We start from the raw sequence: 26,977 nt of genomic DNA on the forward strand, positions 1-26,977 counted from the left end.
GAGATGACATATTTTGTTGTCAGCAGAGTGAAAACTAAGTGAGTCATACACTTAATCAGATCCTCCAAACACAGACACAGTTTAAATCATTCATTTAATCTGGTCTCAAACTGTACATTAGAGGAAACTCAGTACAACGTGCCATGTTTGGGCTTTTACATCCACAACAACCCATACTGTACTTTCCAAATCCTCAGTGTTTCCCTTTGTACATGGTTTCAGATTCATATCATATGCATTCCTGGTTGTAACACTGACAGAAATGAAAGCATCCTGTTTACATGTCTGTTCAATGGAAAATGTAACTTGTTCAAACCTTTATAGTCAATAACCATACTTCCTCCCATGTTCTCACCCACTAGCCGTTCACCCCATAGCCCTTCGAGCACACATGGTTGTAATTTCACCTGGCTAAGCAGTAGTGTGTTTGTGTGTGTGTGTGGGTGGGGGGGTTAGTGATTCCAGTGTACATTTGTACTGCACACTAGAATTGACCAAGTGAGCAGGTAACAAGCGAGTGATCAGGTAAAATGCACTCTTTACACCCCAAAGTATACGACCAGTTTCCAGTGTAACATTTCTGTAGTAGGTTCAGTGACATCACCGTTCCGATAGTACGTAATACATTTCCTACTCAACATGACTGATAAATATGGGAATTGAGTGCCCCTGGGTTAAACATAACTGTACAAAAATAAGTGTTATACTTGTACTCTTGGACACCTGAGGCCTACAGTGTAGATTTTATTTTTGGATTCCATTTTTACACAAACAAAATGAGCAGGAGGATATCTGATCTTCCCCTTGTGGGAGATGTCATCAACATGTTGGTGGTTATATCGATTGTCTGTGGCAGGGCTGGCGTTGGAGTTCCCACTCATCATCACGTGGTGGACAGCCCCCCCCCCCCGACCTTTAAGAGCAGATAGAGGTTTGAGAGTGGGAAACTGCCAGCGGAGCAGATGATAAAACTGTTCAGTCTCTATTATACAAGGTAGGCACGCTATGGGGTTACAGCAGGAATGGCAAGGCAGTGCTGCGTGGGCAGTCGGGGCCAGCAGAAGGAACAAACACCTGGCACAATAATAGGACTGAGAACCGGGAAGTTTGAATAGCTGTAGAAAGGCAGCCCCCCCCCCCCCCTTTGAGGTTATTCACCGATAGATTGGAGAGTTGGGAATGACAGAATGACGTGTTAATCAGGACAACAATCAAATAACATCTCTCAAGAGGACTTTGATATAGTCCACTCACAGTGCCAGATAAACGAAGGAACACATATTTGAAGATTTTCATCTATATATAGGACCGTTTGTCCCCCTCTTATTAAGAAGAAAAAGAAAAATGTTTCTACAAATGTAACTGACTTTAATGATGATAAATCGTAGCGACAGAACGAGTCTTAGTGCAGTCTTTCCCAACCCTCCATTCCCTGACAACAACAGAACAGTACCTGGAATAGTGTTGACCATGGTTGCCATGGTTAAGCTGGCTTTTTCTTTTCTTCTAAAGGAGTGGTTGACATTTTCACTCACGCAAACACATACAAGTAGTTAACACACAGGGTTGAAAGTGACCGATTTCAGTTCTATACCAGAAATTCTAAAACATTATTTCTTTCAAGGATGCACCCTTTACACCCTGAATGGTGAATTTACATCCCCCCCCCCACATACTTTTATGACAATCCCCATGGCTGGTAATAACATGCAGCAGTGTATCCTCAGATCTAGCCCCTCTTTTAATGACACGATTGAAAAACCCTTTTATTGCAGTTATTACCCTAATGCAGTAAGTCTAGACTCCTCATTATAATGTAATCTGATTAGACTCAATGACAGAAGTGAAGTTGAGGATAATGGTAAGTACATCCTCTTTTCTAACAGTGGCCCTGTTCTTTGTGGATGCTCTTTACTATACAGAAGGGCTTATAGAATCTCATTCACATGAGAGGATGAGTATTAACACATGATCTAAGTATTAACAACCATTTGCTTAAGTCGAGTCATCATATCACATCTGTAGATTTAATACACAATCTTTTAATATTAACCTTTTAATATGGAAAAACAAACGTTCAAACCAACTATCTACTTCACATTTTAGGGTGAGTTAAATCACAGTCAAATGCCATGTGTATCAATAATCTGATTGCCCACTTAAATGGCTCAATTCTGTCACTAATGGCTGAAAGCAACATTATTTCATCAACTAGGCACATTAGGATCCAAAGTACAGTGCTTCTTGTATTCCAATTTGACATCCTGCAGGTACACGATAATAAAATCAAATCAAGAGATCCAGTTAAATATTTTATCTGTCCCAAAAAAATAAACCTCATTTATTTCTGCAAATTCAAAACTCCCGACTTGTTTTCAATGGAAATTTGTGAGTAAATTGTATAACAGACAGAGATGGAACAAACAACAATTGGAATCGGTTCCCTTTTCTTTGTGGTGTTCGTGAACTTTTAACCCTTGCCAACCATAATTCAGGCTCTGAAAGAGAAAGGGGTACCCAGGCCAAACATCAGTCAAGAGAACGGGCAAAATACATCTTGTTTGTGTGCGTTCAGATGGCACAAAACCTCCTCCCACCCCCGTGAAAAACCAACCCAGAGAAATACAACATAATGTTCTCCGGACATTGAGATGTGATGGGTTGACTGAAAACAAACAAACAAACATACTGTGATTCAAACGTCGTCAAACAGGAGAGATAAGAGAGGAAAATAAAATAATGGAGCAGGAGTAGGAGTTCATGATTTCCCATGGTGTGTGTGTGTGCGCGCACATCTGGTGCTCAGATTACCAGCAGTGAGCCAGAGAAGATGAGGTGAGGTCTGGGGCTAGGTCCAAAAACAATCTGCTGCCCCTTCATCCTAAACACTTTTTCTAGATCTGAAAGGTACGGATCAGTATGAGGAAGGTCATAGTAACTACACCATGCCCTCCGATACGTTAGGTGGGAATCTTCGCCATCTTGCTTACACCCATCCCTATTATTCAATCCCATCAGATCTTACTCAAGTGTCTAGAGAGTAGGGGGGTTAGGGGGTTGTTTCTGGACGGGGCTTGGAATCTGGAACCTTGGAGCTTTGTTTGTTTACTTCCTCCTGTAGGTCAGGGCTCCGTAGGCCACCACGGCGGCGATGGCCACCAGGGCGGCGCCACCGTACAGCAGCACTGGGAGCTCGGCTGACTCGGGCTCCGTCTGGACCGGGGCCTCTCCGGCGGGGGCCTCCGCGACAGGTGCTGCCAGGAGGGGGACATACGCAGGCTCCTGCACGGTCTCTGACTGAGGCTCAGGCTGAGGGGGCTCCTCTGGAGCTCTGAGGGGCTCTGTTTGGGGGGGTTCGGCGGTGACAGGTTCTGGCTCTGGTTCTGGTTCTGCGGGTGCTGGGGCCGGGGGAGCGGGGGGCTCCTTGACTGGCGACGGGGACGCTGCCCTCACAGGAGCGGCGATGGGCTCTGGCTCAGCCACGGGGACCGGAGCGGGGGGTTCAGGCTCTGACGGGGGGGCAGCAGCAGCAGCGGGGGGAGCAGGGCGCTCTGGCTCTGAGGAAACGAAAGGCTCGGCCGCCGACACGCCGACGGGCGTCTCTATGACGACCGGCTCCTCCAGAGACACGAGGGACGCCGGGGCTGACGGGATAGGCTGTGACGGAGGCGGGGGGGTCTCGTCCCTAAGCTCCGCCGCCCTCAACTCGGCCAGATCGCTCTCCGTGCCCAGCACGCTCATCATGCTCTCCTGCAGCTCGGGCCCCGCCTCGGACCCGCCTTCGTCCAGGAGCTCCGCCTCCTCGCGCTCCACGTGCACGATGTCCGAGTTGGAGGAGTTGTTCTCGCTGCGCTCCTCGGCCAGGGCCACGCCCTCGTTGCTGTCCAGGCTCTTGATGTCTTCGGGATCCATCATACCCACCTGTGCCCAGGACTCGTGGCCTGCCAGAGACGCGGGTAGACTCTCCGTCTGCCAGGAACCCGGCCCGCTGCTGTCCCCGGTGCACAGCAGCGACGCGGGAGGACTGAGCTGCCCGGGGAGCTGGTCTCCAGACAGGATGTAGATGTCGTTGCTGTCCTCGGCTATGATCACGTTCTGGTCCTCCTCTTCCTCCAGGCTAAACACTGTTCCCTGAGAGAGGAGAGAGAGAGAGAGAGAGTTCAGTGTGGAATAGCATTAAGAGTGTGCAAATGTTCCGTTAATCAAAAGAGTGCTAACAGCAATCAAATAGAGTGCTAACAGTAAATATACGGTAACAACCATCTATCAATTGCATGGGTTATCTAGAAAGCTTATGACAAAGCCTGTCCTCTCTATCTTCCCAACTGCCCTTTTCAAATATTCAAACAACTTCAAGTAAAAGTATAGAGGCACTGACTTTGAAGGGAGGCCTTAAAACACATCCACAGGTACACCTCCAATTGACTCAAATTATGTCAATTAGCCTTCAGAAGCTTCTAAAGCCATGACATCATTTTCCAAGCTGTTTAAAAGGCACATACACATACAACTTTCTGACCCACAGGAATGGTGTTATAGTGAATTATAAATGAAATAATCTGTCTGTAAACAATTGTTGGAAAATGTACTTGCACCAAAATGTCATGCACCAAGTAGGCTAGATCCTAATCGACATGTCAAAACTAGTTTGTCAACATGAAACCTGTGGAGTGTTGAAAACAAAGAGTTTCAATGAACTTCAACTGCAGCCTTCACTTTCATATAGACAGCAGCAGTAGGCTGTGTTGTGGTGAAAACCCCATCGGATAGAAATGCAAAGCAGCAGCCCATCTGCGTCATGAACGCTTCCACAGAGCAGTTTGAAGTCGAGCCAACTTCCTGATTGTTCGCAAAGGATATCACAAAGCCCCGTTTACAGTACATTGTGGTTTACTGCCAACTGTTTTGTGTCAAGCTTGTACTGTATATTGTTAGCCTAACATACATCTAACAGTTAGACACCATTAACAAAGGACTTTAACAAGGACCACAGGACTCTTCAGCTGCTGTAAAAACCACACGAGAGCAGGTGGGCATCAATTATTAAACGGCTACATTAATTATTCTGCTGGTGATGACAGTGCTGAAACAGAGACTTCTTCAGGCCTCCTCAGAGCAGCCGCAGGTCAGTTACAGTAGCTACTGCAGGTCAATGGCCCCATGAGACGCACAGTATGCTGCTAATCTGAGCTGGAACTGGGACCCAACTCTGCTCAGAGCTTATTGAAAGCATAGGTTATTAACACATTACCCCCCCAATTGCAAGTACCATGCAGAATTCCTCGTTAAAAAAGAGTAAATAAAGAGCCGTTCCCTCCTCCTATGGCTTTCATGACACCTAGTGGTGTGCTGAAGGAATAAATAACCACGGGCCAGATACCATCTGTGATGATTACATAATGCATATCAGATGATGTAACATCATATGCTCACACTGCATGTACACTCACCGAGCACTCTACTGAACATCTGGGGCTGGTTGCATAAAGATAGATCAAAGACTGGTTTAAGCCTTATTAGACTAGTCTTATATTCTCAGGTTAGACCAGTCTAATTAAGACTGCCTGTTGCATAAAAAAATAAGACAGACTTATTTTGAGGTTAGAAAGTTAGCCTCCTTACCTTTCTGTCAAGTGTCTTATTTTACCTAGAATGCATTGCGTGACAGGCTATCTAAGTCAGTCTTACTTTAGTCACTCATAGGCTACCTTTATGCAACAGGAACATTTTTGAGTCTATAGCAAGTCTGACTTAAAGTGAGATCTAAGTCTAAGACTGAGTCTGTCTTTATGCAACCGGCCCCTGTACACCTTCTCATTCATGCAACGTCACCAATGCATAAAATCCTGGATCAGAATATCAAAGGAATGTTTCCAACATCTTGTGGAATCAATGCCACGAAGAATTGCGGCTGTTTTTGAGAGCAAAGGGAGGCCTTACCCAGTATCAGTATAGTGTTCCTAATAAAGTATTCACCGAGTGCATGTATGGATAACCCATAGGCTAAGCTTTTCATATAAACCTCATGAGTAGAAGGCTATTTCAGGCTTTTGTCAGCACGAAGGAAAGCTTTTGTGTAGGCAGCTTTAACATCCAGCACTTAACATGTGTGGGTGGCCATTACCTCGTCTCTCAGCCTGTAGAGGACTGAGGGAGATGCGGAGAGGGAGATAGAGGCCAGAGTGTGTACGGTGAGAGTGTGTACGGCGCACAATGGCGAGTGAGAACTCTGCTATGACTTTTTCTAAGCCCCAGGGACATTTACTGTGTACACAAGCCAGTGGCACTGTCTAGGCTAGGAGAAAGTAAACACTTGAATGGCTGCTCCACTTAGACAGACAATAGATTGGTCTACTCCAGGCTGTCATGTAGAAAACAGTGTGATTGCTCTGTGTACTGTCTTAATAGGCTTAAACTGTGACACAATGGCCCTTTCCTCATACCTCCTCGAGTTCACCAAAAGGACACACACACCCCCCCCCCACCCCCTCTTACTGTCCCTAGATCTATTTATTTATTTATTTTCAGATTTTATCCCCTTTTCACCCAATTTGGTAGCCAATTGAACCCAACCTAGCATCCAATTATCCCCTGCCTATTGCCTATTGCGTAGGATCCGCCGCACGACCCCGTGGCCGGCAGTCCCAGAGGAGGGCGCCAGGCAGACTAGCTGACTGGCTCCTCGAGCCCAGTACCGTTACTCCAGCACCAGACGGGGGCGGTGTTGCGCGACGGATCCTTGTCCGGAACTACTCCTATACCGCCCTCGGGAGCGGCCGCCCAATATGCCTCTCCCCGTGTGTGCCCCAGCCATATCCGGATCTGGCGAGCTGGGATACGATCCCAGTCCCCGGTGGGCAACTTGCACTAGTGGCCAGTGCTTAGACCGCTACACCACCGCGAGGCAGATCCCTACCTTTATATGGTACTTTCAATTCCTCAGCATGATTTTCTGAGTCTTAAATCAGGAGTTCCCCTTTGTTCTGCTCTGGTGTGGCCTGGTGTATCCTCAGCCCTGCCCATGATAGTGCTTATTAAAGTGAAGTGCTCTTATGACACTTAACTCCTCCTACTGTCCCGGCTCGCTCCAGGTGCGTGCCGTACCGGTCTGGTCAATGGAAAAGTGCCATATGGCAGAGCAGCTGGATCCTCCCTGGCCTAGGCTGACACGGCAGAGGTGGCCAATTTTTTTTTGATAATTCCAAAATTCCACTACAAATTTTTGGCTGAGGCAACAAAAACAGTAGCTAATGTCTTGTAGAGTAGAGAATGGCAGTCTTCTACCAATGCATCTCTAGCCCACTGCACACGCACAAGCACACTGACATTGCAGAATGATTAATTTAAGGACAGTTTGCAATTTGGAGTCCGAGTTGTACACCACTAGCAGGTTCTGAGCTAGGCAGACCCAGGGCCAGGGCTGGTCTTTCTAACCTGGCTTCTGTGTGTGACTGAAAGTGTGAACACTCGCCACAGGACCACACTCACACTGCAGGGCAGCACAGCAGAGAGGGGGCAGCAGGGTGCCGTGGGGGGGATGGAACTGACAAGAAAGAACAGCAACAGAGACAGCTCCAGTTGAACCAACCTCACCCCATCTCCCTCTCCAGAGCATTAGATATGGTTCAACAGTTTTTATGGTATAATAAATAACATGTCTTCCATTCAAAGGAGGCTGACCACTTTTTTGCATGACACATCTAGACTATTTGACTACCGACGAGGCCGTTACTGTAATCTATGTAAACTACAGTTTACCCTGTGACAGGACGGAGATGAGAGGACTGAAGGTTATTCTCCTTACAAGGACAATCCCTCGACAGGGACCAGGCCGCAGCCCGGGAGAATGGGGATTAAAACAAACGCCATCCCATCCCAGCATTCACTCACTATTCACTACTAAGCTGATTTGCGTGCGTGCGTGCGTGCGTGGTGTGTGTGTGTGTATGTTTTTTCTAAAAATCCTCCCTCCTCTCTCGGCCCAGCCTTATGGTTGTCAAGGCAGCCATGTTGTTTTAAAGCCAATGGGCTGGGTTTCAAGCTGAGAGAGTCACAAGTTCTGGTTCTTTAGGTGGGTTAAGTCAACATGTAGATAACTCGGCCTATAATCAGCAGTAGAGACCCTCGCCTATATAGAGGCCATAGAACTCTTTCAACTGCTATCTTCCAGTCTCAAAGGACATCTAGTTAAAACAGTAATAAACGCTATCCGTGATGCCCATCTGCCCTAAAAACCTTGAAACTGGCCAATGAGTAAAAACGAGGAGAGGACTTTATCCTGGAGGCAACGCATGATAATGTATAGCCTAGACATGATTGTTACACTGTATCTCCACCACTAATAGGAAATAATGTAAGAGATCAAACCCATCAGAGATACATCAAGATATTTAATATTTACTATCATCCCAACAGAACAAACCTGAAGAGAAGCACCACCACCAGTAGTTCTCACTCACCTTCACTGTCTTGGCGAAAACACACCAACGTCCACCAACGTCCCCTTTCTCTAACCTCCCGATAATATGCACACCGTGTTCAGGCAAAGACACACACACTACTGTAATTACAGCCAGTAGAGCGCTGTGTCTTAACGTGGCTGAGTTTCTGCTGTTTATCTGTTGTCAGGCGGGTTCCACGGCTCTCCACCCTCGCCCCAAGACAAACATGCTACATACACACACACACACACACACGCACACACGCACACACGCACACACACACACACACACACACATTCCAACAGCCCCTCCTCACAGGACGAGGGCGGAACAGCTCTTACACAACCCTTCCCTCTCTAGGTAGTCAGTAGTATTATACATTGAACAATGCAGTGTGGAAACCTCTGTACAAACAATGATGGAAGTGACACCCCCACATTTCCACCGTTAAAGTCCACTGCACCGCTGGGCGCCCCCCCTCCCTTCCGCCCACCATGGCTGAACACAGAGCAGACAGAGTAAAAAGCAAGAGCATACTTGTCCTAGTCCTGCTGTTACTAGCACTAGCACTAACAGTTACCTACCACAACTATGCGGATGACACTCAAATCTACATAGCCCTCTCACCGAACGACTATAGTCCCATTGACAATCTCTGTAATTGCATTGAGCAAATAAACGCCTGGATGACACAAAACTTCCTCCAACTAAACAAGGACAAAACGGAGATAATTGTATTCGGTGCACCTGACAAAAGATCGAAAGTCAGTGCAAAACTTGATTCTCTCTCTCTTCAAACAAAAAAACAGGTCAGAAATCTTGGTGTAATTCTAGACTCCGATCTAAACTTCAACAGCCACATAAACTCGATAGCTAAATCAGCCTACTATCACCTGAAAAACATAACAAGAATGAGAGGTTTCATGTCCAAGCAAGACCTTGAAAAACTCATCCATGCATTTGTTTCGAGTAGACTTGATTATTGTAATGGTCTACGAACAGGCCTATCTAAAGGAGCTGTTCGTAAATTGCAGCTCATCCAAAATGCCGCTGCTAGGGTCCTAACAAAAACAAAGAAATTTGAACACATTACACCAATCCTGAGATCCCTGCACTGGCTACCAGTCTCTCAGAGAATTGAATTCAAAATCCTCCTAATTACATACAAATCACTAAATGGTCTTGGACCAAAATACATATCAGACTTTTTAAATGTTTTATCTATTTACTTCTTATATTTGCTTTTATTCATTGTAATTTTTATTTTCTTATGCTCCTCTTGCCGTAATTTTAAATAATGTATGTAAAGCACTTTGAATTGCCCCTGTTGTATGAAATGTGCTATACAAATAAACTTGCCTTGCCTTACTAGTACTGTTTCAATCTACAGTATGCCCTTTGTATCATGAGGTATGTGTTCAACCTGACAGACCAGTGTCACACCTAGGACATGCAGACACCTCTAACATACTGACTGTATCCAGAAGAGAAGAGATCCCCTCTATTCCTTAAATAAGGTAAACATGCATCCCTAAACACGCCCTCCCCCCACTACCACCACCACCACCCTTCCCTTCCCCATATAGGGCCTCTGTCGCAGGCATGTGTGACTTTGCTGACAGCTACAGTCAACATGCCACATCTCTTTGCCAACCCAAATATTAGAACTGGGACCTCGTGTTCAAGGATAGTTTTTGTATTGATTTCTCAGCCCCCCCCCACCATGTTATGAAAGAAACAACCGTTATTGTCCTCTTATCAGGAGCTAATGTTTAGCCTCCACGTAGCCCTTATGTGTTGGTGTGTACAGATGCATGTCTATTGGGCGGGGAACCGTGTGCTCTGCAGATAAGTGTGTTCGTTATGGTCTTATGTAACACAGCAGAGCTCCTGCTGGTAGTGAGGCCCTGGAGGATGTCATAACTGGCATGACTGTTCATCACCATCTCAATTACATCAATGTACATTAGCAAATTAAACACCATCTCTGTATAAATACACAGATCAGCAATGTTACAGACCAGATCAATGAGAAATTCAATCACACTGAACGTCAGTTGGGTTGGGGGCCGGGGGGGTCTGGCAGAGAAAGCAGCTGAGAAGCAGAGAAAGAAAGCACAGCAGGCTGACCTACAATGCACAGATTCTGTTTAACCCTCTGGGGCCCATTCTAACCGTGCATCTCAATCAGCACAGGGTGCTCTGAAGTCCCGCTGACTGTATGTGCGTGACTGGAGTGGTCTGTAGCAGTGTTGCCAGATTGGGCGTATTCTTATGATCACACTGGGCGGCTTTTTAGACTGTGGTTAGGCTGGAAAACAATCCCATCTGGCAACACTGGTCTGTCGCCCTGTACACACAGAAACACAATGACCGTTCACACATTAATCATGTATCACCCAACCAAGCTACCTGGGGGTTCATGCCTGCTCTGGTAATCCTGTCAGTCCTCCCTCATCCAATGAATCTATTACTCCTAAGGAACAATAACACAGCTCCCATAATCCTCCACGGAAAAGGAGAATCGGTCCAGAAAATGAAGAGTTGTTCGGAGGAGTGAATAACAGGTGCACTGCATTCTGGGTGAATTACCCCCAAGCAGCTGGCCTGATAGGAACAGCCATATGGGTGAATTAATATAACACGTCACCTGACCTGACCTGCTTCAGACCAGAGCTGAATATAAAAAAGGGCCTGTCCTGTCCTGTCCTGCCCTAACCTCCAACCAGAAGACCTTGAGACCAGCTCTGGCGGTCGTCATGGCTACCTGGCTGTGTGTCGGTGTGTGACGCAGGTTCCATCAGCAGCTTGAATGCTGCCCAGGCAGGCCGAGGGAGGGAGGGAGGGAGGGAGGGAGGGGGAGCTCTCTTGGAACGACCTCCCACTGAACATCAAGACAGCCACCCCCTGATCTAGAGACTTTCAAGACTCTGCTTAAAACGCACTACTGCCCGTGAACTTGGCTACTGAGATGTTCCTGATGTGTTAGCGTCGTATGAATGTCTGTCTTTAAATATGTGCGGCCGGCTTTGAATGTTAGACGTCCTCCGTGCTTATTTAGTTTGTTTATTTTGTCGTCCTTATTGTTACCATATTCCATCATGTCTACTCTCTGTTTTTAGAGTCGCCCTAAACCGGTGTAGTTTGGTGCGTGTTTAAATACAATTGACTATGACTATGATTCTCTATGGCTGCCTCCCTGTCAGGAGCTCAGGTCCGCTGGGCCAGAGGTGCCAGGGCCTTGGCACGGCGCTGGCAGGCTGGGTAGAAGTAGGGCAGCCTGGCCTCTGGTGAGGTTTCAGGGGATTTATGAAGGTTTATTTCTGGATCTCCTACTGCATCGCCTCATTTACAGACTGCAGGGGAGAAGTGAGGCGCCGATCCCACGCATTCCCTCTCAGCAGCAGGGAGACAGCGCTTACGTAACATTACTGTTACTGTTTGTTCAGGGAGACAAGTGCGGACTCCTGACACGGCGCGGGCCCGGAATGCCCTCAGCACCTCACCCTGAAATATGATTTGTGGCCGATTTCGAAGGGTGACAGAAACTGTCACCAATATTAAACGGTACAAATACGAAAGAAAGTGCTTACTCTTGGCTGGCTGAGCCACCCAGTTTGTGACCTTTTTGAGAGCAGGCTTACATCTGAGTAGTTTCAACTGGAATGTCATGTCGAGTCGACCCACATTTGAGTGACACGAGTCATCTCTCAATGACTGGCATACTAGTCCAAAACCAACAGTTCATGAGGTGAATCTATTTTCTTTCTTTTTTTTATAAACGTTATATTGCACAGAACAGAACCATTCTAGCGTCATTCTCTTCGATAACCTTTCAGAGAAGGGGTCAAGAGGCAGTATTGGAATTGGAGTTGCCGTGTCACTTCCTAGCAACCAGAGTCGTATTCCATCACATACGACCAAGGTCTGTAATTCAACATGGTCGTCCTGCACAGTCAGACCACAGCCAAGCACTTCTCACTGTCATCCTGAAGGACAGCGGGCCAGTGTGTCTGTCTGCCCCTTGGCTGCCTTTCATACAGACCGGAGGAAAGAGGGGAAAGAGGGGCTGAGACAGACAGACAGGCAGACAGGCAGGGTTAGAGACACTGACAGACAGACAGACAGGTTTAGAGACACAGACAGACAGGCAGACAGGTTTAGAGACACAGACAGACAGGCAGGCAGGCAGAGGGAGGGTTAGAGACACCGAGAGACAGACAGACAGACAGGAGTGAGGGAGAAGTGGGTAGGGGGTTTACAGACAAAGACACTTTGAATTCAGATAATGATCTTAACACGAGACGAGAAGTTTAACACAGTTCCCTGACGTACACAGAGAGCATCATCAGCCCAATACCGCCCAAAACAAGCAGACTGAGATGCACAAGGTCAATGTATGTTTGGTCTACTCTGTGTCTGTAACAGTCCTTTTCAAAATGTCTCTCCAGTGTATTTCCCTTGCTTGCTCATCATCCCCCCCCCGGCCCCCCCCTGCCCTCCGCCCCCCCGTGGCTGTGGTGGATTTATGAGACGCTGGTCTTGTTGTTGCCAAATGAAGTGGACACGATATTGGGGTCACAATCCTTTTTGTTTCTGATGTAATTAACTACGGCAACATAAGAGCCCCCCCGAACACGGCGGGGGACCCACAGCACTGTCACCAGGAAGAAGGGGCACAATGAACGAATGGTCTAATACAATCTGCTGATCTCTGATCAGACTGACACTAACTTTAACTAACCATGAAAGAACACCTAATAGGAGACAAACAGGCGACTTGTGAATTTGGAGTGGCTTGTAAACGGTCCGTGGTAAAAGGGGCGAAGAGACAGAACGGAGATGCTTCTCGTGTTCTTGTCGCGTGTCTGTTCACTAATGCTCCAAAAGTAAACTCGTATATCCACACACTTCACTTAACGGTTTAGACGAGCTGAAACCAGATCTGGAGGAGTGAGACGCGTGTCCTTCCCTGCGGATGCGGTCCAGAGTTCATCAATCATAGAGACCACACATTCCCCGATATTCTCCCTCAGTCCCTCTTCCTATCCACGCACACAAACAAACACCACCGAAAAAACCCACAAGATAAATAATCTCCTACCTGGCTCAGGCTCCTTTCACCCGGCGACTACACACACAAGAGGGCAAAAGTCCAGAGGGAGTCCAAAACCACAGAGAGGGAGAGAGAGCGACAGAGACGAAGAATGGAGAGAAGGGAGGACACAGCTGGAGAGATGTGCACCCACAGGCAGCGGTCACAGAAATGGAGCTTTGACTGTGCTGCATAGGAGTCCTCGCTAGGCTTGTCATAGCCCACCCCCCACTCACACTCCCTCCCTCCCTCGCACACTCTCCCTCCCTCGGTCCCATGCTCAAACTCACCATCCCTCTACCCCCCCACTCTCTCTTCATCCCTCCCTCTGCTGTCCCTGACCCAGAGATCTGTCCAGTGCAGACTTACAGTAACACAGAGCCTGTATGTGTCCGTGTTGGTGTAGCCGAGAAACATTCGTGCGCAAAGGGAGACCGCATGAGGAGACAATGGCTACCCTACTACCCGTTATCACCGGGTCACGTGACCTTGGCCAGTATGACCTCATTCACAAGGCTAGGAGCCATCTGTGGCGCAGTGTTCTACCCATGACAATGCTAGCTGGCTAACGACGTACACATATACGCAGAGCGCCTGGAAGAGGAGGAGAAATGTTCTGATAAGCTGATGGCTGTTAGTTTATAGCAGACGTTATGGTTATACGGTGTTGGCTATGCAGATGTCCTGGTTGGTGGAGACTTGAAAGAGCAGACGCAGAGCAGATATCCAGGCGTGTTGTCTTAAACAAATGAGTTCAGTTACATGGCCGTGACTGTCTAATATATGAACACAATCCTATGTTCAACTGCATAGTCTACAGTATCAGAGTGAGGCTTCTCGAAATTATAATAATAATAGTAATAATAATAATAATAAGAATCATTTGAAAGTGAAAACACAGTGCATGACTGTATCACCTCAAGACTTTCAGCAAAAAGCATATCAGTCCTAATTTACATGCAGGGGGGGGGGGGGGGGGTGCTATTCATCAACTTTAAATCGACACATGGATCCACAGCAGTTCGACTGTTCTATTTCATAACCAGAACAACGTCCGTCTTTAGACAGACGACCAAACTACCTCCAGACGCAGAGGAAGAGGAGTAACTGAGCACCACTCGAGCTGATTTCTCCGGTCACCTAAACTAGGCTGAATCAGGACAGCCTGCTTTTTAAATGAGACTGAGAGGATTAAATGCCTCACCGGCTCAGCACCTTACAGAACAATCAGGTGTCAGGTTCTCATTGCAGGGAGAGTTCACACAGACAAGCCCATTTTCCTTTGACATTGATTATAATCTATAATGACGAAGAAACGCAGCAACCTTTACAACAACAACAAATTAAAAAAGTACGAATTTGGTTATTCTCTATTCTATACCAACTAAGAGGCAAACTAACCAAAAGGGTGAATCTCTGGCGCCCTCCTCTGGCTATATTGTATTCACTATATTGTATATATATATATATATTGTATATATATATATATTGTATTCACTTTATCTGCTTGGACAAAATGTAGTGAAAAACAGGGTCAGAGACACACATACATGGTTTATCGTAGGCCATTGCAAATAAACAATCCACATTTCTTTCTTCCTTTCAGAGCTCTTCCCCTGCCCCATTCTATCCACCCCTCTACTCCCAGCCCAGTGCACCTCACCCATCCACCCCTCTCCCCAGCCCAGTGCGCCCCCCACCCCGCCTCCCCAGCCCAGTTCCCACTCACCCATCCCCCCTGCTGGATGATGTAGTCTGCCTCGTTGTCCTCCAGGAAGCGGACCCCCAGAGGCAGCAGTGTGGCCAGGGACATCCCCTCTCCCTGCAAGGCCTGCAGCAGCACCAGGGGAACCAACACCTGGAGAGACGAGGGGGAGAGAGGAGAGGGAAGAGGAGAGTCACTGCCAGCTCAGACAAGCCCCCAGCCCTCTGAGGTAGCCCCCTACCATGTACTGGAGGTCTTTGCAGATCTGAAGGAAGTGAATAGGTGTAAGCAAAATGATGACGGCTCCACCTATCTGTGGAACACTGCTTACATCTATCTGATTGGTTCAGACCTAGATGATGTACACACTCCATATGGATAGACTAGGATAACAGGCTGTGGGGTAGTTTTGGACAGGGCCTTACAGGCCGTCAGTCAGTGATGGTGAGTAGAGAGATTGAGAGGGAGTGGCCGTGGAAGAGTAGAGAGAGCAGAGAGATTTGTCGTCACCTTGTTCCAGCCGCCCCGTGTGTGGTAGGAGACCCCGTGTGCTGCGTCTCGGAAGCGCTCGTAGTCCAAGGGCCTGCAACACACACACACACACACACACACACACACACCTCAGTGATCTGTCAGCAATGACCATGAATAACTGCAACTTGAGAGACGGCAAACTTGTGTGCGGTGTCATTTTCAACCTTTCATAACGACCAATGTCACCTTTAACAACTGTGTAACAGGAAGTGTTCCCTAAGGCAATGTGAAAACACAATATTGAATTCAACCTTGAGATTGGTTTACTAATTTAAGAGATCTTTTTCAGAAGCAGGTCACATAAGGCCACTGACCAAACAACTTCTAAGTTGGACTGTCAGACATTTTCCATTGAAACTCTTCCTTTTCTTTCTTTTTTTTTTAAACTCTGGTTTTCGTTTTAACCGTAAAACCGCCCAACCCTACTGCAGGTGCTCACCCGCTGAGGAGTGTGTGGACAGAGGACTCCAGGTGGGTGTCCAGGTCTCGGGCTACCCTGTCTCCCAGAGCAGCCAGGCAGTCCTCGATGGAGCTCTCTGGGTTGGCCGGACTGAACACCGGAGACGTATTACAGTCAAAGCCTGTGTTGGAGAAGGCTACACACACACACACACACACACACACAGAGAGAAGAACAGGTCAGATAGTGTGTCATGGAAGGGATTGAATGAAATAGAATGTGTCAGTCGTGTGTGTGTGTGTGTGTGTGTGTGTGTTCCCTCTTACAGAATGAGATATCGTCTTCCAGTCGTCGTAGTTCTTCCTCTATCTGTCCCTTCATCACTCTGTTCCTCTCCCTCTCGTTTTCTCTCTTCTGGTCATCTCCTGTTTAAAGGGGAGATACAAATGATGAGTGACAATTGCAACAAGATTAGGGGCCCGGTTTCACAGACAAGGCTTAAGCCTAGTCCTGGACTAAATCACACTTTCGATGTAAGATCTCCATTGAAGATGCTTTTCAGTCTACGATTAGGCTTAAGCCTTGTCTGGGAAACCGGCCCTAGACATCACAATCACAAAGCTATCATGATTTAAGTGCATAAACCCACACAGGCCCGATATATCACAATCTGGGACGACCACTGGATATTCAATCTCACTCTTAATTGATCTATACGTGAGAGCAAAACCTCTTAAGGCCAATGCACACAGCGTGCGATTTCTGTTGCGCGTCAACATTCCATTTTGAAGTTTGAATGGAAGTCTATGAGAACATCGCATCTCAACACACACGGCCCCGATTTTAATCGCACGGCGAAAATTCGATTCCATTCATTTTGAATGGGACAAAGCAGTGCGACAAAACTCGCACGCCGTGTGCTTTGTCCCATTCAAAATGAATGGAATCGAATTTTCGCCGTGCGATTAAAATCGGGGCCGTGTGTGTTGAGATGCGATGTTCTCATAGACTTCCATTCAAACTTCAAAATGGAATGTTGACGCGCAACAGAAATCGCACGCTGTGTGCAGAGCCCTTTAGTTGACACAATTTCTTGGCCAAAACAGTAGTGCTTCTTGGCATCCTGTTATGGTATTTTCCCCTGAAGTAACCTCATCTCCAAAGACATTTGTCATTTGCTGATGAAAAACAGGCTGGATTGAAATGAAACTATGAAAACAAAAGGATATCAACAAAAGGAATTTCCATAAATACATACGTCAGAGAGCGATGTTTTTGTTAATGCCATTCAGGGCCTAAGCAACAGGCGGTTCAGCTGGCACCTCAAAGACAGGAATCTAATTAAGAGAGAACCTCTCAAAGGATTTATGACCGTCACAACTCATCTGAAAAAAGTGAGGTTATATTTGACTATGCTACCGTACGTTCATTGACTACTTTCTCATTATCACTCTCTGAAGTAATAATAATAATAATAAATTAGACATATAGCACTTTTCTAGACACTCAAAGACACTTTACAAACTGAAAAGATTAGAGAAGTAATAATAAAAAGAAACAAAAATAAATAAAAGAAAGTATAGGGGCCTAATTAAGGTAGTGCTGGGGACACATGGGAAGGGGAGGGGGAGAGGGTTAACTGGTGAAGGCGAGCTTGAAGAGGTGGGTTTTGAGGGCCTGTTTAAAAGTTGGGAGGGTGTTGGCCTGTCTGCTGTGGTTGGGGAGGGCGTTCCAGAGGGACGGGGCATAATGACATATGATGTAATAAGTGCAGGTCATGACAAGTAATGACATATGATGTAATAAGTGCAGATCAATAACTGTACATACTGTATGTAACGGGTGAGAGTTTGGTTATAATGTTACATGAAAGAACCAGCGACTGTAAGGAAAAGACCTTTGGAACGGCAGCCTATAGAAACCAGACCTATAGCCTTGCTCCAGTTGCCGTTCAACTCACACACAAAGCGACAGTAACCCCCATCCCCAGCTCCATGACCAGGGTCGTGAACCTATGGCATAACACACCATAACACCTCTCTACCTCTCATCTCTCCTACATAAAATTAAATAACATTCAATATGCACAGTTTACCAAACTGAGCAGTCCTGGGTGGATTCACAACATGCAAACTTAGCCATAAGGGTTATACAGCACTGAGTGTACACAAGGTGCAGCTCCCACTCTCAAGAAGCCCTCCCTCCCTCCCTCCCTCCCTCCCTCCCTCCCTCCCTTCTCCTCCTTGCCTCTCTCTCCTCAAAGGGACCGGAGGGCCTCTCCTCCCATTGCGTGCATCCAGACACACACACACACACACACACACCACACACTCATGCACACACACACACACACACACGCTAGTGAATTATTGACAACATTCGGGCTGCTGGGGGCATAGAGACCCACACAATGGGCCACAGCAGTACACTTGCACGCACGCATGCACACACGCACACACACACACACGCACACACACGCACACGCACACTCACACACACACACACAGAGAGACCTCAAACTCTCCATGACTAAGTTATGAAATTGGTTACCACATGAATGCCCCATTCACCCAGAGAGGATTGTGGGAAACGCCAAACTATGACGAAGAGGGATTTCATTGGATCAGTGATGATGATGATGCTCCCTCAGTGACTCCCTCCATTAAAAAACGCCTTGGTCACTTCCACTATGCTGTCAGCGTGCCAGCTGTCTGACTGTGCCCAGGGCTAGCCCCGTGCCCCTGCTCTCCTTTGTCTGAAAGCAGCACAGCTAAACCAAGGACACCAGCCAGGCAGGACACATGCAACCAATGAAGGAAACAAATCACCTTTTATGTTTCCATTGAAGTCGGTCTGCTGACCAGAATCGAGTACTGCTGAGAGGTTGATTCCAGAGTGTTATATAGAAATACAAGTAGCCTAATTTACATGGTATATTGGCTTATTGCTAGGAGAAAGAGTGAGAGAGAGTGGAACTGTATTGTAGCCAGGAGACCCTTCAACACCGAGTTTCCATTCATCAATCCTCTCCTTCATTTAGCATAAGATTTTATGCAAAACAACTTACAACGAGAACATTTGCCTAAAGTGAAGTGAATCATCTAAGGGCAATTGGCAGACTCACAACGCTAGAATGCTTTCTTTTCATTCTGCCAGTCCCTCTCCCTGCCTCTCACACATTCACTCGCTGTGTGAGGTTCAGTGTTGGTTTTCCTAGGCTAGGTGCTGGTTCAGCACTCCGTCCGTCCAGCCAGCCTGTGCTGCGCCCCTCATTGCTCTGGCCCGCTAGCGTGTGAGTAATCCAACGGTGATTGCACACGACAGGCTGTCAGAACGCGGAGCGGGCCAAGCGGAAAGCAGGGATCAGCCACACATCTCTCTCTCCCCCCCTTCACCCATCGACGGCCCACAGAATGACAAAACAGGGGGACAGGAAATATGGAGGAATCCACATACACTCCTGTCTCTGCCTGAGGGTCAAATGGCTTTTTATGTCTAAGAGTCACCTTCATTCATATTCAACGCAGGTATCAAATGGAACATCTGGAAGGCCTTGGAAAAACCCCAGATTGATGCTCCAGAACTTCGCTAAAGAGAGACAGGGTTCCCTACAAGTATCAACAAGTCAAATTTAAGACCTTTTTAGACCTTTTTTAGACCTCTTTGAATAGACTTTTTGACCTATTCACGACACCATATGATAGCTTTTTGTCATCCTCGAGGTGATGAAATTAGGGATTTCACTGCCATACAGACAAAAAAGGAAGCGAAATTGGCATTTTTTTGGTTCCAGCTTGATTCATTTCCGCGTAAATAGATGTGGTCGGACTGATTTCCTTGCAGGATCTCATTTTTCAGACCTATCACCTCATCTTTAGACCGAATAACTGCAATCGGTGGGCTTTTAAGGCCTTATAAATTGGATTGCTGGATTTTAGACTTAAAGGCTTTTTAAGACCAGCGCGGGAACCCTGTCCGGCACTTTGCTGTAGAGAGAGCAGGTCAGACTATGGCCGAGTCGGCTGGGTCCACAAGGCTGGGGTTGACTGACCTGGGGGACTGACCCAGGCTGAACCAAAGCAACACTGATGATACAACACAAGCTGCCATCTAGGAACATCTTCCTCCATGCCACTGCCAGCAGTGTCAGCAATGTTTACATACATGACACATGCTGTTGTTCAACCTCAGCAACACTAGGGGACAACAGGGGCAGCGTGCTTGGAGGTCATGCTTCCAATGGCTGCCCAAACACACGCTGTGCAGGCATGGCAGGGTTCTCGGGGCAGCTGCTAGAATAAAGACAAGAACACAAACAAACAGTCCAACGGCCCACAAAAGTCTCTGTTCTAAAGCCACTGGGCAGGTTTTAATGCCCAGAGACATTGCCAAGAGAGCAATCACTGCACGTATTCTAATGAGTCAGCGGAAAGGAAGATAGGCCAATCTGCCTACACTCTCTCTCTCTCAATCCCCTCTCCTTCTGTCCTCATTTAGGGGGGTCAGTGTCATTGATAAAGGGGGTGTGCAGAGCAAATTGTCTTCTTTTTTTCTTTTTTTTTAAGTTATTTTTTCTGAGTGGGGCAGTCCCACTCATATTTTTCTTTTTAATGACAGATATAGTAGAGATTATGACAGGAAGGATGGGTGAGAGAGAGAGGAGGGATGACATGCAGGATATGTCCGCGGCTGGAATCGAACCGGGAGCCCTGCGGTTACATGGTCAGCGCTTAATCCACTACGCCACCTAAGCGCCCCTAGATGGTCTGTCTTTACCTTCAGCACCGGCGGCGTGTGGCCGGGAGGGTGGCAGCAGACCCAGGTAGTTGAGGACGACGTATTGGGTCTCGTAGTGGAAACCCTCAGGCACGCTGGTGGAGGTGGAGGTGGAGGTGGAGCCCGAGGCAGCCATTGAACAGATGCGTCAGATGACTCAGGCACATGCAGTCAAATCTGGAAAATTCTTGAAACTCCTGAAAGTACGGAAACATAGCGATAAAGCACAATGAGTGTACAAGGACAGACAAGTGTATGAGTGTACAAGGACAAAAGTCATCTATTTAGAGCATGTTGTGCACCAACCTGTTACTATACAACCTGTGAGACTATGTGAAATCTAAGCCAAATACCATAGTATGACAGCCTAATTACAGTTTGTGTGAAATCTAAGCCTAATATCAAAGTGTGACACCATTTTAAGTTTGCACACTGGTCCTGGCTGGCATAACATGAACTGGAATCAGACACACATGGTTATCAGGGTTGCATCTCGTATTGCATGCGTATTAACACGTGCATCAGACACCCTGGGGGGCATCAGTGCCAGTGCTTACTCACAATCTATTTTATGCACAGAAGAGTCTCACACTATCTCATGATCATCAGACACATTCATATCGCTGCTGTGGGTGAACCATTCGAGATGGAAACATTGTCAGAAGCCAATGACACACAAGTACACAGACAGAGTGCCTTTCGGAACGTGGAAGTAGTCCGCCATGCTCACCCACCATCACATTAGACAACAACACAATCCACTGACCTCCAAGTTTACAAAGATGTTACATGGCAGAGGTTGTGTAGCCCTTTGCAACGTGCAAATACATCCATTCGCTACTGTATTTGACCTCGATATTAAGAGTATATAATAGAGCAGCTGCTGCCTGGCATGCGTAATGCAATGCAAGTGACACACATCAGATCAGCTAACATCCGTGCAACATTCACCTTGGCTTACAGAGAGAGAGAGTGCTGCCTGAGTTCGATGTTAAATGTCACAGTTGTGCATGTAAGGCTAAGTATTACTGCTGTCGCCCACTGCAGCTTAGACACATTGAGCTCGCGCCTCGCGGCATCTCGCCAGGTCCATGGCTGTGTTCGGAATGGCATACTAGCTTACTAATCATACTAGATATGACGTAGATTTTGAGTATGTAGTGCGTTCACACTGTAGATTATGTGAAATTTGAGTATGCAAGAAATGTATGTAACTAGATTTTCGGTCAGCTGGTATTGGCATACTTATTATGAATGTAGTAAGCAGTATGCAGTATATACTAATTGAGTATGCTAGTATGCAGTATGCTAGTATGCCATTTCGAACACAGCCCATGTCCCAATAGTTTCCGCTAGCTGTGCATGCTGCATGCTATAGCTACCACACCTCCTCCTCCTTGCAGGTCCTAGCTAACTTCTCTAACACCATTAGAGTACTATTGCAACATTGCAATTAAAGGCAACTAGTTCTTGTTGTCGTAATCCCCGAGCTATTGTCCTAGAAGTAGAAACCCCATGCATTAGTTTCCTATGAGCACCTTCTTACCCTGCGTCCAGACCTGGTCCCGCGAGGCAATTTCAGTCCTGCTAAAAAAGCGTGTGGAGGAAAAACAACGTGAGAGGCTCGCGCACACACACACTACCAGCAGAGGAGCGAAACAGTTCTTTTCCTAACGCATAACTTAAGTTATGATGATCAAAACGGACATTGACGAAATAATACAATACTTAAAAAAATAAAAATAAAACACATAGAGGTATATTAAATATAATTATAATAATTATATATAATAATATAATAATAATAATAATGCCGCAATAATAATAATAATTAAAATATAATATTTTAATGTTGAAATATAACAATATATTGTCATATAATTGCCCCCAAAAGTGCATTTGATATTTGTAGTTCATGTTTATTTTTGTAGAATTATGCTAGCGTTCCACATTCTGTCACGTGACCTAACACCCTACTAACGGTGTCTCTGGGGTGTGCCGTGTGCGTTTTTATCTTTCCTTTATTAACAAAAAAGCTTGGTTGAGCGTGGCTCTCACTTCTCTAATTCGTAGACAGAACAACAGCCATTATGTGGACAACGTGCAGCATAGTGTAGACTGTAGAGAGAGGTCAAATGACTTATTCATATTCATATTATATTATATTATATTATATTATATTATATTATTATTATTATATTATGTATATATAATACATTATTATTGATTATTTTAAGTGCATACATGATAATAAAGTATTAACAGTATGTGTGAATGCACTTGTGCATGATTTTGAGGCTGCTGCATTCAGATGTCAATCTGGAATAGTGATTTGATAGTTCACATAAAATTCTATTTAATGATCACTTTCATAATTCATTACTAGTTCTCTGAATTGTCCTCTTATGTTATGCAGAGAAAAGATAACGTGGAGTGACACTAGGAGGCTATATAAATTGGCATCCCGTGAGAATCCTAATATGATTATTTGTCTATAGGCCTATATGTTTGTACAACTACATCAGTAAAAGTTTGGAACACAAATGATGATGTTTGAGCACTTGACTTTGACAGATAAACAGATAAACAGATAAACAGACACTCGTGTGAATGTGGCGCCATCATGCGGACATACATGTCATTACTCTATTGAGGAGGGAGACTAGAGTTGGATTCACATAGTGAACTGCGATGTTCTGGGATATTATGATGAAGCACTGTTATTTGATATGTTGTGTTATATATGTTGTGTTATAATATACATTTTCAAATAATGGATAAAATAACGACAAGTCACATGATCGGATACACAAACATCCAGGTCGAGAGAAGGGCTAGTTCACGGGGGTCCTTGACTTGGACAGAGCTCAGAGTGGGGGAACTTCTAAATTCTCAGAGTTGATTTATTAAATATTTCCTAGCTCAGATGAGCACTACAATGCAGTATATAATCCACAGACACAATGTTAACCTGGCCTGGCTGTAGTAATAATAAGTGGGAGGGAAACAGTACAATACATTCACGATTCACCAATAAGATAAACATAACAGATGATCATCATGTTCATAATCAGCGCGTGAGTTTAGAATGATAAGGTTCTATCTCCGTTTAGAATGAGAAGGTTCTATCTCCGTTTAGAATGAGAAGGTTCTATCTCCGTTTAGAATGATAAGGTTCTATCTCCGTTTAGAATGATAAGGTTCTATCTCCGTTTAGAATGATAAGGTTCTATCTCCGTTTAGAATGAGAAGGTTATATCTCCGTTTAGAATGAGAAGGTTATATCTCCGTTTAGGGCAGTTCAGAGATATTGAGCGTCAAAGTTTTTACATTCCATTATGTTTTTTCAAATATACATTATTAATGTATCCTGTTATGTCCTCCCTCCTCTCCCTCACCCATCCTTCTTGTCAATCTCTACTCTCTCCTGTCAATCTCCTAATAAAGCAGAAATGCCCTAAAAACGTATACAAAATAAATAACAAGTCCTCCTCCTCCTTTTATTAAGCAGCAGAGAAGGTGGGGACGGACGCCAACGGCAACGACAAGCTGAAGAGCGACACCTCCGCCCCTCAGGGCCAGATGGCGACGGTGGAGAGGCTGCGTCCCATTGGTGCCTCGGCAGAGGAGGAGTTGTGTGAGGGCGTGGCCAGGGACGGCAAGCATGAGAGGTCCATACACATCGTCATCAAGCCCCAGGTGGAGGTGGGCACGGACGGAGAGTCCCCGTCCCAGTGTCTGCCCCCCATCACGTAGTCAGCCTGGACGTGGGGAAGGAAAGGGTTAACCCCCACCACCAAGTGTTAACTGTTGTACATTGACTTTTTAAAATCTACTATTTATATTTTAGTTCCCTCTACCAAAGCAGTTCCGTTGTGCAATATTTGTTGCATGGCTTCGAAAACCTTCATTTCCATCCCTTACTGTACTGTCAACAGAATACCTTCAGTTTCTGAAGGAGTAAGAGTGCAATAAAGGCTGAGCCAAAGAACGTTTTTGTTTTTTAAATATCATTTCTGATCTTTCAACAGTAGTGAAAGAATATCCATCCTTTAAAATAGTTTTTTTCTTCTGCATCTTGTAGGCTGTAACACAGTTTTAATTATAACACATATTTATGGTGATTATGAAGATTTATTTATGTACATTTGATCCAAATTATAAGAAATGACAAAGATGTATTTGTAATATGTTCTTTTTCTGTACATATCCCTGCTGTGATTTGTAATATATGTAATGCAGAACATAATAAGCTTCAGGTTATTGTACAACTTAGACAAGGTTTTACTTGTTCATGTATTATTTGTGTATGAAAAAGAGATTTTGTACTCTATTATGTCTGTGCTCGTTCATTATTTTATTTTTTACTATTAGACACTAAGAGACAATCCTTTTATCGATAGTTGCCTTGCAGTATTAGAATTCTTGCACTTTACTACTGTGTGTACTGTACTGTACCTGGTTAGACAACGTGGGATGCTTTACTAAGATAGTTACCCTTTCAAATGAGAGGTGTACAACCACTACTAATATCACCGGACAAGAAATATTCACCATGAGGGTAGCATTATTTTGTGTTAATCAGATTCCCAGGGCAGATTGTAGAATTCATGGGATTCCAATATCTAAAGAATAGAACAGAGTATAGGATAGAACATTCCGGTGTGGGTGACATGATTCCTCTTCTCTTACTTTTTTTTTTGCTGAAATTAGTGATTCAATTAGTGTTCTAATCAGAAATAGCATATAGGCAGTCGTTTCATTTACATCTGATTTATGCCAATACACTTAGCTACATAAGTATGGAGGAATCACCACCAGGTATCTCAGTTGGGTGTTGCTAAATTGATTGACCAGTAACAGTCAGACAAATAAAGACAGAAGGCTAACGATATCCTAAGGGTGGATTAAAAGTGTGTAGCTATTGTTATGTCTTTTTAATAGTGAATTAAAGTAGTTGTTTCAACTCACAAGCCTCTTTCCTTGTTATCCTCCCTGTTTTTAGTTATTTTCCCTGTCAAGTGCATTCATTCTATCGCATCTGTGTATGACGTGCTAAATAAATAACGTTACATTTGAACAAATTAATAAAGAGTCTAAACTGTTAGCCATGAATAATTTGTCTACTAGCTTAGCCTACACGTTTAAACACAGAGAAGATATTTCTGAACACTTCTACATACAGTTTGACACTGCCATGATTGAATGAATTGTATTTGTAAATAGCAAGACAAGATATTTATGGAAATACCCTCACATGAAAAGTAATACTGTAGTTTTACCCCAGATTTATTATTTGACATGTCAAATCCAAATAAATTTTAATTAATTAATAATTTTGCCATTTAGCAGACGCTTTTATCCAAAGCGACTTACAATTACGAATTACAGGGACATTCCCCCTGGAGTAACTGAGGGCTAAGTGCCTTACCCAAGGGCACACTAGTAGTGGTGTGGCTTCAGGCGGGATTTGAACTCACAACCTTCCGATCACAAGTCCAACTCACTATCCACTAGACCACCACTACCCCTTTATTACAGGAGTAGAACCAAATTACAATTATTCACTGTGCAAATTATAAACATACAGTGTTTTGAATAAGTAAATGGGACAGTGAAGCATTTCTTCTTCTTTTGGCTCGACACTCCAGAAGTTTGGATTTGAAGTTTGTGTTCAACCCCACCCCTGCTGGAATGTGAACCTCAGTCCACATCAGAGCCAAAGGGTTAAACCCTTACAACAGCTAAACCACTGGTGCTTAAGTGGTAGACTTCTCGCCTGCCACTGTGCAGCTGTAACAGAGTTGTTGACCTTTTATTGACCCTTTTCTGCCGTGTTTTCTAATCCAAACTCAGGACACCACTCTAATATTTCTTAATGAACTAAATGTTTAATGTAACACAATATGTGTTGATGGTGTATAATTCATTTAAGTTCAAATGTAATTGTGTTTATGAGAACTGTCGGCTGGTGGCAGAACATGCACAGACGGCTGCTGTCCTGGGATTTTTCTTTTCTCCGGATC

The 26,977-nt window shown here is 45.3% G+C and overlaps 1 protein-coding gene across 2 annotated transcripts; it reads right to left on the reverse strand.

Annotated features, from left to right (window-relative positions):
- Positions 1 to 133: 133 nt before the first annotated feature.
- bcl2l13 (BCL2 like 13) lies at positions 134 to 22,539 on the reverse strand. 2 transcript variants are annotated; one of them, XM_080545295.1, is made up of 7 exons: positions 22,498 to 22,539; positions 20,952 to 21,148; positions 16,502 to 16,600; positions 16,215 to 16,371; positions 15,752 to 15,824; positions 15,266 to 15,394; positions 134 to 4,131 (listed from the first exon to the last, which is right to left on the reverse strand). In XM_080545295.1, exons 2-7 carry the CDS (start codon positions 21,085 to 21,087, stop codon positions 3,106 to 3,108), a joined length of 1,620 nt encoding a protein of 539 aa, XP_080401421.1. In that variant the 5' UTR covers positions 21,088 to 21,148; positions 22,498 to 22,539; the 3' UTR covers positions 134 to 3,105. The 2 variants fall into 2 exon arrangements, with proteins under 2 accessions (XP_080401421.1, XP_080401422.1); XM_080545296.1 differs by lacking the exon at positions 22,498 to 22,539 and adding an exon at positions 21,903 to 21,985.
- Positions 22,540 to 26,977: the final 4,438 nt, after the last annotated feature.

This window comes from Nansenia antarctica, assembly GCF_963989245.1.
Source record: "Nansenia antarctica genome assembly, chromosome: 14".
Lineage (NCBI taxonomy): Eukaryota > Metazoa > Chordata > Actinopteri > Argentiniformes > Microstomatidae > Nansenia > Nansenia antarctica.

Bases quoted from the DNA above. Each gene is read 5' to 3' on its own strand.
- bcl2l13 (XM_080545295.1), bottom strand. From the start codon at position 21,087: ATGGCTGCCTCGGGCTCCACCTCCACCTCCACCTCCACCAGCGTGCCT. The intron at 15,825-16,214 runs GTGAGCACCTGC...TGTGTGTTGCAG, and splicing joins GTCCACACACTCCTCAGCGG to GCCCTTGGACTACGAGCGCT. The intron at 15,395-15,751 runs GTGACGACAAAT...TCGTCTCTCCAG, and splicing joins CACGGGGCGGCTGGAACAAG to GTGTTGGTTCCCCTGGTGCT.